At 46.0% G+C, this 12148-nt stretch overlaps 1 protein-coding gene across 5 annotated transcripts; it reads left to right on the top strand.

Annotated features, from left to right (window-relative positions):
- Positions 1-8629: 8629 nt before the first annotated feature.
- LOC142428107 (class I histocompatibility antigen, Gogo-B*0101 alpha chain-like) lies at positions 8630-11948 on the top strand. 5 transcript variants are annotated; one of them, XR_012780134.1, is made up of 8 exons: positions 8630-8764; positions 8853-9119; positions 9330-9605; positions 10244-10528; positions 10627-10743; positions 10998-11187; positions 11356-11403; positions 11552-11948. XR_012780134.1 is itself a non-coding variant. In XM_075533239.1 (8 exons), the coding sequence occupies exons 1-8, from the start codon at positions 8701-8703 to the stop codon at positions 11554-11556; spliced, it is 1095 nt and encodes a 364-aa protein (XP_075389354.1). In that variant the 5' UTR covers positions 8630-8700; the 3' UTR covers positions 11557-11948. The 5 variants fall into 5 exon arrangements, 4 of the variants coding, with proteins under 4 accessions (XP_075389354.1, XP_075389359.1, XP_075389352.1 ...); XM_075533239.1 differs by lacking the exon at positions 10998-11187 and adding an exon at positions 11188-11220; XM_075533244.1 differs by lacking the exon at positions 10998-11187 and adding an exon at positions 11188-11220 and having other exon boundaries at positions 10627-10747.
- Positions 11949-12148: the final 200 nt, after the last annotated feature.

Genomic DNA, 12148 nt, shown 5'->3' with positions numbered 1-12148 from the left:
AGGCCAGGTAGTAAATTTATACAGATCCAAAACAAATGAAAAAATTCAATGCTCATATAAAAATTTCCCCAAAAAAGTCCTCACCAAGAGAGCTTCATTGAAAATACTGACCATACATCCAGGGAAGAGTTGACACCAATTCTATTCAAACTAATCCAGAACATAGAAAATGACGGGCTACTTCCAAATTTGTTCTATGAAGCAAGCATAACCTGATATCCAAATCAGTCAAAGACTACATTAGGAGAGAAAATGACCTATTGATACCTCTTGAACATCGATGCAAAAATTCTCAGTAAGATCCTAGCAACAGAATCAAGCACCATATGTAAAAAACAGCACATCATGACTAAGGGATCCATACCAGGTATGCAGAGAGGATCCTGTGTCTGGAGATGGACAACATGCTTAGCAAAAAATGGAGGGCCAGCAAAAAAGAGAAAGAGCCTCAGTGAGCTACACTGACCCACTGGCTGCAGGAATGTGTTCAAATACAACAAGCATTTTGAGGATGGTGTTGGGCTGCACATGCTTTGCTTGTGTTTTGCATAAGGTTACCATGAGTTCAAACTCGCCTAATGGTGCTTGATAACAACAATATGCAAGGATGATTCAACAGCAGAAGAACAACCAATACACTCTACTATGTAAAGAATGAAAACAAAGGAAAGAGCCACATGGTCACATCAATTGATAAAGAAAAGGCATTTGGTAATATCCTTCACCCTACCCTGATTAAAAAAATAACTCTCAGCAAAATACAAATAGAGGAGAAATTCCTGCATGAGGGTCTATAGACCAAACCAATAGGAACCCTGATGGCATCGTGGTCATAGATTGGGCTGCTGACCGCAAGGTCAGTAGGTGGTAACCACCAGCATTGCTATGCGAGACAGAGGAGCCTTTCTATTCCTGTAGTTACAATCCCAGAAACCCTCAGGGGCAGTTCTACCTTTTCCTTGAGGGTTGCTATGACTTGGAATCCACTCAGTGACAATGCATTTGTTTGTTTATTTTGGTTTGTATTTGAGACAAAAAACAGCAGCCACCATTTTCTAAATGGTGATAGACTGAAAATATTCCAATGAAATGTGGAAGCAGACAAGGATACACTCTATCACCACTCTTATTTGGAGACGGCATAAGAATTCCAGCCGGGCAATAAGGCAAGGAAGGGAAGTGAAAAGCACACAAATGGGCAAGGAGGAACAAAACTATCCTATTGTCAGATTATGTGGTCTTATATGTAGAGAATTCCAAAGACTCAGTAAGAAAATCTCAGGAACTAATAGAAAAAATCAATCATGTGATAAGGTTACAAAGCAATATTCAAAAATCAGCTGAATCCTTTTTTACCAAAAAGTGGATTTTGAAAAGAAAATAAGAACAAAAAGTTTTATTTACAATAAGGCACCAAAGAAAATATGTATGAGTAAATATAAGCAAACACATAAAAGATTTACACGAGAAAAAATGTAAAATATTACTAACATAAACTTAGAGAACTCCATGAATGGAAGAACATACCATGGTCATAGATAGCAAGACTTATCATTCCAAAAGTGTCAATATTTCCCAAAGCAACCTCTCTCTATATAAAGCAATCTCGCACTATAAAATGCAATCTCTCTCTATATAATGCAATCATGATCCAACTATCAACAATATTCTTTAAGGAGTTGGTGGGCGGGGATCCCACAAAGTTAGTTGCAACAATCACAAATTTTGCATGGAAAGGAAGGAGACTCTGGGTGCTATAGTTTATTGTGCCAGCCTGGCCAATAAACACAAGTAGGATTAACTGAAGGGCAGAGGGATAAATGGCTCAGTGAATCTCACCTTTGTTCTTCTGTGCCTCAGTTTAAAGGGGTACACTACCTGTGGGATGCCTGGCCTGTGGACTGTGTTGCTGTAAGTTGAGGTCCCTTTAAGCCCACAAGATTGGAATGTTCATCTCTGGAGCTGGGGACGGACAGTTGATGACAGTTGGGGACCTGCCTTGCTGTTTGCTGCCTGGATATATATATAGCCCAGCTCTCTCTACAGAAGGGGACTGGCAACTGACAGCTCTCAAAACTTGAAGGACTGCTAGTGTCTCACTGCTTGATAATTTAACTGTTAATTTCTTGTATTATCTATCTGTATATTATTTAACGGTTCATTTCTTGAATTATTTATCTATCTTTATAAACATATTTATATATAATTACTAGCAATCTGGTTTGTCTCTCTAGAGAACCCTGTCCAAACATGGGGTAAATGAAGCAATACTGGAGAAGAACAAGCAGATCTCTAAACCTACTACATGGCTATGATGCTCAAAAGCACTTGGTACTAGTCCATCGACAGACTCACACACCATTGGATCAGAATCGAGAACTCAGAACTTAAGCCATGTACCTCTAGCAGTTCCCCTTTGACAAAAGCAGGACATCCATTCAATGGGGGTGGGTGGAGTGGAGAGAGTCTTTTTAACAAAGGATGCTGGCAAATAAAATAGCCATCAGAAGAGAGATGAAAAAGAGATGCATACATAACATCATACAGAAAAATTAAATCAAATTGATCAAAGATGTAAATATAAAACCCCAAGCTATAAATGTAATCAAAGAAAGAGTAGGAACAAATTGTGGGACAATGGAATAAACCATCCATCACCTATAAAGAAAAATACACAAATCACCAAAGATAAACTAGATAACTCAGACCTCAGAAAATCTAAATAAATATGAGCATCAGATGAAATCATCTAAGGTTAAAGGGGAAATACATAAATTGTGGGAGCATATTTTACAACATGCTATCTGACAAGACACAGACTCAACAATTTTATAGAAAACTTGAAATCCTCAACGATAAAGAGAAAAACAATCCAATTTTAAAGTGAGTAGAGGACTGGACTGCTTACTAAATAATATTTACAATGTAAACAATATCCTATATTTACTATATACATATGATATATCAGTGTTTAATAAACACATGGAGAATAGCTCACCCGTGTTTGCCATTGGAGGAATGCAAATCAGAACACTATGAGAGATCCTTAAACCCCAGAACTAATGGAAAATTCAACAAGCCAGAAAATAACAAGTCCTGGGGAGGATGTGGAGAAAGTGGAACCCCAATACACTGCTGGTGAGACTGTGATACGATGCAACAGCTGTGGACAAGCGTGTGGTGCTCCCTTTAAAAATGTAAATAAAATATCATTTCACCCCGAATCCCACTTCCAGACTCTGAACGTCGAAGGAAAAAAAAACAAAATATAATGAAATATTTCCATGAAGTTTAGAATGTCCACATGAGTTCTAAAAAAATAAGAGATAGGATTCAGACAGATACATGCACACCCATGTTCATTTCAGCATCATTCTCAATAGCAAAGGGATGGAAACACCTCAGTGGTCATCAGCAGATGTGGAATACACAAACTGTGGTACAGATACATAACAGAATAGGGTGTAATGTTAAAGAATAAAAAGGAATCCATCCAACATTTCATTACATGGTGACCCTGAAGGATATTGTACTGAGTAAAGTAAATCAGTCACCATGGACAGCCATAGTACAGTAAATCATTTTATGTGCATGTGAAAGTTGGACATGGAATAAGGAAGACCTAGTGCATTTGAATTGTGCTTCTGGAGAAAAACACTGAAAGTACCATGACAAACCCATCTGTCTAGGAGGAAGGACAATCAGAGTGCTCCTTCCAGGCAAGGATGGCAATACTTACTTTGGACAATTTGTCTTACGTACTTACTTACTTTGGACATATTGTCTTACTTACTTACTTTGTCTTACTTACTTTGGACATATTGTCAGGAGAGATCAGACTCTAGGGAAGGATATGATGCTTGGTAAAATGGAGGGGCAGCAAATAAAAGGTCTTCAATGAAACGGATTGACACAGTGGCTCCAACAATACATTTGTGCATAGGAACAGCTGTGTGTAAGGCTGGTTTGACTGGAGAAACATATCCAGGAACACTCAGATATATGTGTAAGAGAGAGCTTTATATATAGAAGTAGTTCTATATCAAGCAGACATCCCAGCCCCATCCAGATCAAGCCTGAACGTCCACTGCTAGTCCCTAAGTCTGTCACTATTCCATCAGTCCCTATTCAGACTCGTGCAGCCAAACCCAGTGACGCAGAACGCAGGAACATCACTGGCCAGTGGGCGCAAAGCCTTGTGGATTCAATGGTGATGGCAGCATCACAGGGCTCTGCTTGCCATCCATGTGGCTTGAAGTGGCTCCTTAACAGGAAGGTGAAGCACAGAGGGCAAGGAAGTACCTAGGTTCCTACTTATGAGAAGACCATGCTCAGCAGGCTGTGACCTGACTGACAGGCAGACTCTACCCCTTCCCTGTATTTATCAGGTTGACATAAGATTATGTAACTTTCACAAATTGTGAGGATGGTTCCAGGACTGGGAGTGTTGTTTCCTTCTGGTGTGCTCAGGGTCCCTGAGGCTCTGAACTGACTCGATGGTACTTAGCAGCATCAACACAGGGGAAGTATTGAGCAATGCAGAAAACATCCATCCAAGATGGAAAGAACACGGAGTTTCCGTTTAAAAGACAACAAACGGATGATGGCAACATATGTACAAGTGTGCTTGATACAATGGATGTATCAAGCCATAAGGGCCCCCAATAAAATGATTTATTAAAATAAATTAAATTTTATTAAAATAAACTAAAAATATAAAAAATATGAAGCAGAGAGAGAGAGAGAGTTACTGTACCATAAATAATTAGTCGACAGTTCACCATTTCAGCAGGTAGCCTATGAGCAAGAACCCATGGTGTTGAAGGAAGATTTTCAAATTGTCATGAAAGCATTAGCTGAAACAAAGCTCCAGGAATTGATGGAACACCACATGAAGTGTTTCCACCAGCTGGTGAAGAACTACAAGCATTCCCTGGCCTATGCCAAGATATTTGGATGACATCAAGGTGGCCAGCTGACTAACTCTGTATTTATAATGATTCCAAAGAAAGGTGACTTAACAGAATGTGAAAAATAGAGAACAATATCATTAATATCACATGCAAGAGATATTTTGCTGAAAATCATCCAACAGCAGTATCTTGACAGGGAATTGACAGAAATCCAGGCTGGATTCAAAAGAGGCCAAGGGCTATCTTGCAGATGTCAGACAGATCTTGTCTGAAAGCAGAGACTACCAGAAAGATGTGTATTTGTACGTTATTGACAATGCACAGGCATTCCCCTGTGTGGCTCCTAACCGACTGGGGATGACCTCGGAAAGAATGGTAGCTCCAGAGCCTCTCCTCGTGCTCATGGGGAACGTGGACATGGATCAAGAAGCAGCTATAAAAACAGAACAAGTGTACACTGTGGAATTATAAAGACACTGACTATTCTTATACTTTGTGCAGCCATGGATCCTGTAGAGATTCATCATGGATCCAAATCCATCTGATGACAGTGGGTTAAGTAAGCTTGTCATAAATGAATAACACCAATATTTTCTATGAAATACAAACAGAAATTGAACATTTGTAATCTTGAGGGGATTGATCATGTTTTGGTTAATGTCTTTACAAGCTAGTTAAATAAGTACCTTTTAAGTTTTGATGGATACTTTTTATTTTAAGAATATGCCAAAGATCCTCAAAAGAAATCCCATGGCTTTTCAATAAGTTCAATATACTCAAATTAATAAATCATACAGTATCTTTTTTGAGGAAAGTTGTGAAATTCAGAACCCTCTAGATAATGTCGAATATGGTACCTAATATTTAGGTGTGGGATTTAAATGAATTATTAAATCAAAGATTCAATTGTTCCGTTGCACCAGCCTTATTTCAAATGCTCCGCATTCACTCAGGGTCAGGAATCACTTTACTGGACAGTCCAGATAGACAGACCCACTGTCATAGAAAGCTTTATTGACAGCCTTCCTCTTAATGGACTATGGACCTCATGTCAGAATTTATAATGAAGCTGCCTTTTTTATTTTTTCCACAGAGAGCATCAGATTTCCAACCGACTGAAATATGGATGTACATTCAGCTCACGTGAAATCCAATGAAAACACTTGATGAATGAAAACACAACCCTGTGTGGTGGATCAGGTATAAATATTTCCAGTTCCAAAATTTCCAGGTAGTAAATTCTTGTTTGGAAGAGCACAATGGAAAAGGACTGTGGTAGTTACATAATCTCTTGTCAATTTGAGACATGAGTGAAGGGGTGGAGGTTTGCCTGTCAATCAGTTCACAGCTTAATGATCTCATTTGGAGGCATTAAGGAGACACATAGCTCTCTGTAGGCCGGACACATACTCGCTACCTGCCCGACATGCTTGCTGAGAAGACACCTGGAGCTAAGCTAGAGCCCTGGAGCTGAAGAAGGCATGTGGGGACCCCTGCCAGTGCTGAGATGCCTCTACTGCCACTGGATCCACAAGACTGTCCACTCACTGGCCTGTGATCTTCTGTATTCAGCAGCATTGCCTGTGTTTCGTGAGTATGAAGAGTAATTTATAGGTTGGAATTGGACTTATGGGCTAATATCAGACTTGTGGACTTGAACTGGACTGGGTTGGGTGTATGTTCTCAATAGTCAACTGTTCTTGAATATAAACCCCTTTCTTATACACATAAGGGTCTCAGTGAATTTGTTTCTATAGTCTACCCAGACTAACACAAGGACTAAGCTAAGCATTGGGGGTGGGGGGGTGGGGGTGGCTCACAAAGGGAGCAGGGAGTCCAGTTCAGGGAGAGGAATTCTGGGAAGTGAAGAAGAGGCAGAAGCCAGGCAGGAGACTTCTGGGTTTAGTCAGAACAGCAGTTCTCAGAGTGTCATCTGTGGAACTCTGGGAGTCACAGAGATTCTTCCACAAGATCCGTGAAGTCAAAGGTGTTTCCACAGCACTCATGGAAGTGATCAGTGTTTCTCAATGTGTGGACAGTTGCAGAGGAAAGTCAGCTGGAACTGAGCAGGACTCCAGCTGTGCCGTCAGACTGCAGTAGTCAGTGTCCTGGGCCATCTCTCCCTTGTTGGGAAATGAACCGAACCAGCTGCACTTACAGGTCACTTATGGAAGCCTGGACATTTCTTACTGTCATTACATTCTCAAATAGAAGGTTGTCCTGAATTCACGTCTCTTAACTGTATGTCAGAAATGGGAAGTAAACATAAACCCGTCTGCATTCTAAAATATGACATTTATCTCCAGGAAAATAATTTGTATGTCCTGAACTAGCTACTGTTTTAAAAAAAGGAAGATGCTTTTTATTTGGAGGAAGGAATGACGGCGGACCTATCTTGACTATTTGACACTTTCTCAAGAATTAAAAAATCTAGGCGTGGGGGGGGGAGAGAAAAATCTACTAAGAGCATTATTGCCAATGATCAACTGTAACTTTTAAGAAAGTAAAACTTGCTTGGAGCAGAATATGAGAGCTTTTCAAAATGAAACACTTTTTCCTGGGGTGGAGGGTAGGGAGGGGGCTTGGATCAGTGGTGATACTAACAAAGGTGGCTTTTTAATGTGATATTTCCTAGTGGAATGTGCCAACAATGGAATATTTGTATTCTCAATAGACTAACGCAGCACTTCAGAGAAACGTCATCCATTAGTACACGAGTCATGCGGTGTGCAAGATGGATCTCTGGGTTTCATGAACAGAATATAAAATCTTCCACAAGATTTTTCCAACAGCTACCAACCTTTAATAAACTACCTCTTCTGTAGCAGCAGTGAAATATGAAGGATGGGTTTTCGCAGTTACTTGGAGAGCCTATTTGAAGACTACCTTCTCCAATATTGTATCTGTGAGATGGTGAATGCTCTTTTATTCAGCACAAACAGGATGACACATTGGATTCAGAAGCAGATATGAAAATCCAGAAGACTCCTAGTGACACAGAAGAGACGTATAAAGTGATTCCCTGTTTTCATGATTGTTTTGTTTTGAAACACGTTTCTTTTTCCTGAAAACATATGATCTGTTACTGTTTAATGGGTTATCAGTAGTATTTTACCCTACTTTTACAATGTTAATTGTTTCCCTTTCCCATGTGTTTGCTCTCATTAGACAGAACCCACAGAAGTAAAATCCCTTGGTTTCTTCACAGTGTGTGACTGTGAACAGAACCTCTAAGGCGCCCTGTGGCAGAATAATTAAGCTCCTATGGGCTAATCCAAGTGGCTAGGCGGGAGAAAAGACTGGCGATGGGCTTCTTCAAGTATTATAATGTAGGAAAGAAATCCCGAGAGGAGTTGTCCATCCTACAGGGTGGCTTTGAATTCACCCCAGGATCTAGACAACAGAAATTCTGAGAGTCAAAAAGCCATTGTCTGCAGCAGGTCCGGCCCAGGGCTCAAGGAGACTGTGTGGAAAGAAGGCGCCGTACAGGAGGAGACCCCTCTCAGCGTCCCAGGGCGCCCACTTGTTTCTCGGGCCCGGATTGGGGGTGTGAGGGGGCGGGGAGACCCAGCGCTGGAGATTCCCCTTCTGTGGAGTTTCACGTCTCCCTCGCACAACCTGTGTCAGCTCCTTCTGCCTGGATACCAGTGACGCGGATCCGCTTCTCGCCCTTATTGGGTCTCCGATTCCTGCAGAAGCCAATCCCCGTCCCCGCGGTTCCCGGTTACAAGGTTTCCTCAGCGGCACCGCCGGCAGATCCTCTGAGGAATCCAGGTTTCCAGGGATCATGGCGCCCCGGGTCCTCCTCCTGCTGCTCCCGGGGCTCCTGCTTCTGACCCAGACCCGGGCGGGTGAGTGCGGGGTCGGGGGCGCGGGACCCTCGGGCGCGCGGGGCGGGCGGGGGTCGGGGTCTCAGCCGCTCTGGTCCCCTCCCCCCAGGCTCGCACTCGCTGAGGTATTTCGACACCGCCTTGTCCCGGCCCGGCGGGGATTCCCGCTATATCTCCGTCGGCTACGTGGACGACACGCAGTTCGTGCGCTTCGACAGCGACGCCCCGGACCCGAGGATGGAGCCGCGCGCGCCCTGGGTGCAGCGGGAGGGGCCCGAATACTGGGAGCGGGAGACCGCGACCTGCAAGAGCGAAGCGCTGACATTCCGAGTGAACCTGCGGACCCTGCGCGGCTACTACAACCAGAGCGAGGCCGGTGAGGGACCCGGCCCGGGGCGCAGGGCTCGAGCCCCCGACCCCACGACCCCACGCGCGGTCGCCCTCCCTCAGCCTCCCACCGCGTCTCCCCGCCCAACGTCACCCCGCGTCCCCGGGACCCCCTGCCCTTCGCCCTTCGCCCTTGGCGGCGCGGGATCCGCCCGGTTTCGTTTTCGGTTTCGCTGAGCGGGCTCTGCGGGCGGGTCAGGGTCTCACACCCTCCAGAGCATGTATGGCTGCGACCTGGGCCCCGACGGGCGCCTGCTCCGCGGGTACGAACAGTACGCCTACGATGGCGCCGACTACCTCGCCCTGAACGAGGACCTGCGCTCCTGGACGGCGGCGAACACCGCCGCGCTCATCACCCAGCGCAAGTGGGAGGAGACCGGGGAGGCGGAGCACACTAGGGCCTACCTGGAGGGCAGGTGTGTGGAGTCACTCCGCAGATACCTGGAGAACGGGAAGGAGACCCTGCAGCGGGCAGGTAACAGGGGCCCTGGATGCCTCCCCAACTCCCTTGGACCCAGGTCTGTGTGTCCGCCCTGCTGGCCTCTCAGGGGGGAGGGAAATTGGACAGACTCCAGAAGACCCCCGCCTACATGTGGAGAGGGAGGGGGTTCCCCTGCACCCCCAGGTCCTGTAGGACAGTGACTTGCCCTGAACAGCCCTGCTCTCCCTGAGACAGTGAGGGACCAGGTCTCCCTGGGAGACGAGAGGACAAGATTCCTGACTGAACAGCACTGCCCTTTGATCCGGGAATTGACCTTGGACACCACAGGGGACTTGCTCTGTCATATCTTGTTCTCTGTCACACTCACAATGGGTTTACAGATGTGATTCACATTATTTCCATTTCTGAGTCTCCACCCAAGTCTAAAGTAGAAGTCCATGTTTTCTCTCTAGGCAGCTATACCCCAGGCCTGTGGGCTGCCCCAGGCTGATTCTAGAACTTTCCGTTCATGAGTGAGCGATGGAGCACCTGGGCTCCAGGCTGGTGTCTGGGTGTTGGCCTTCCTCTCCGACCCCACTGCCCAGTCCATCCTCCGGGCAATCACAGGAGCCCTGCTGACTGACCCCAGGGAACTCAGGCAGAGTTCCTCAGCCCTCTGACCCTCCCTCCAGAGCCTCCAAAGACCCAGGTGACCCACCACCAAGAACACCATGTCCCTGAGGGAGAGGTCACACTGAGGTGCTGGGCCCGGGGCTTCTACCCGGCGGACATCGCCCTGACCTGGCAGCGGGACAGCGAGGACCAGCCCCAGGACACGGAGCTGGTGGAGACCAGGCCTGTGGGGGACGGCACCTTCCAGAAGTGGGCGGCTGTGGTGGTGCCCTCCGGGGAGGAGCAGAGATACACGTGCCAAGTGCAGCACGAGGGGCTGCCTGAGCCCCTGACCCTGAGATGGGGTGAGGACGGGCATGGGGTGGGGCTCCCCTCAGGGAAAGCAGGGGCCCCTCTGAGCATCAACAGGGACAGAGTTCTTCACCATCCGTTCTCTTTCCAGAACCGTCTTCTCAGCCCACCATCCCCATCGTGGGAATAGTTGTTGGCCTGGTTCTCCTCGCAGCTGCGCTCATTGGAGCTGTGGTTGGATTTTTGATCCGGAGGAAGAAGTGCTCAGGTAGGTGTGTGTGTGTGTGTGTGTGTGTGTATCCAGTTTTTCATCCCACTGCTGGGTGTCATGTCCCAAGTAGGAGGTGGCCATCTTTGGCTTCCTTAAGGGAAGTATCATCCATTTACGTGCTGCCCCGTGTGGCGCCCTGTGTGCTCACAATTACTCTTCCGTGTGTACCTTCACCTCCCTATGGGTACCTGTGAAAAAGGAGCACAGATCTTTCACCTTTATTGTTCCAGTGATGGAGACTTGATTCCCAGGTCCCAGGGAAAGTTCCTGCTGCAGACACACTTCCAGCAGGATGGCGGTCCAATCTCTGGACGTCCATCCCTCTCCTGCCCTGCCCTGCAGTTCAGGAAACCTAACTGGAGCCCAGCACTAACCAGCTCTTAAAGGACCTGATGGTCCAGTCTCGTCGCCAGCCCCTCACGGAATGCTTTCTTCCCACAGGTGGGAAAGGAGGGAGCTACTCTCAAGCTGCAAATGGGGGAGGGGGTGAGATGAGACCCTTGGGAGGGTGTAGATGGAGCCCAGGGAGGAGCCCCTCACTCATAATCCTTGTTCTCCGGGTCTCATCTCCTGTGTGCTCTGACCACATCCTGTTTCTGTCTTCTCCAGGCAATGACGGTAGCCAGGCCTCGGATGTGTCTCTCACAATTTCAAAAGGTGAGAGCCTGCGGCCCTGACAACGAATAGAGGAGACAGAGGGGACAAGACTGTGTGATAGTGATTCTTGGATTGAGACATTCTGAGAGTGCAGTGGACTCCACAGAGTGACTGACCTGAATTTGTCTGTGGTTCTTTTTATCTGCAGCCTGAGTCCTTGTGTGTGGCAGAGTGATACAGGAATTGTTCACAGCCTGCTTTGTGATTGAAGAGCCTTGGACTTCTCTCTCTACAACCGGGGTCTGAATGTGTCTGCCCTCCTGTCAGCATGATGGGAGGATGTTGGGACAAACCCATCCTACCAGGATCACCAATGCCCCGCTGACATGTGTCCCTTCACTGATCCATTTTCCCCATCTCTGCTAGAACATCTTCCTCCCTGAATAACTTCCTTCCCTCTCACCTGCTTAGTCTCTCTTCTCTATTGAAAATGGGACCTGATAATGAATTTGGTTACTAATTTTTGTCATGAGATGGATATATAGGTTAATTAAATTGATAAAATGCTGAAATTTCAAAAGAAGAAATAAAAACTTAAGCCTATTCCAGAACCTGTGTGTATTTTCAGTTGCCTGTATTGGACAGAGCCTGGAGAAGGTGGGGGAGGAGCTAGAATGGGTGGGGCCTGAACTCAGCCAGTGCTCAGGACAAGGTGATTTTGGTGAACACTTCTTCTCAGCCGTGTCATCGTCACATCTGTCTTGTCTTTATTCCTTCAGTAGCACCTAGTCCCTTTAGCATATCT

This window comes from Tenrec ecaudatus, chromosome 1 (assembly GCF_050624435.1).
Source record: "Tenrec ecaudatus isolate mTenEca1 chromosome 1, mTenEca1.hap1, whole genome shotgun sequence".
Taxonomy (NCBI): Eukaryota; Metazoa; Chordata; class Mammalia; order Afrosoricida; family Tenrecidae; genus Tenrec; species Tenrec ecaudatus.
This window is presented reverse-complemented; position numbering and strand designations above follow the sequence as displayed.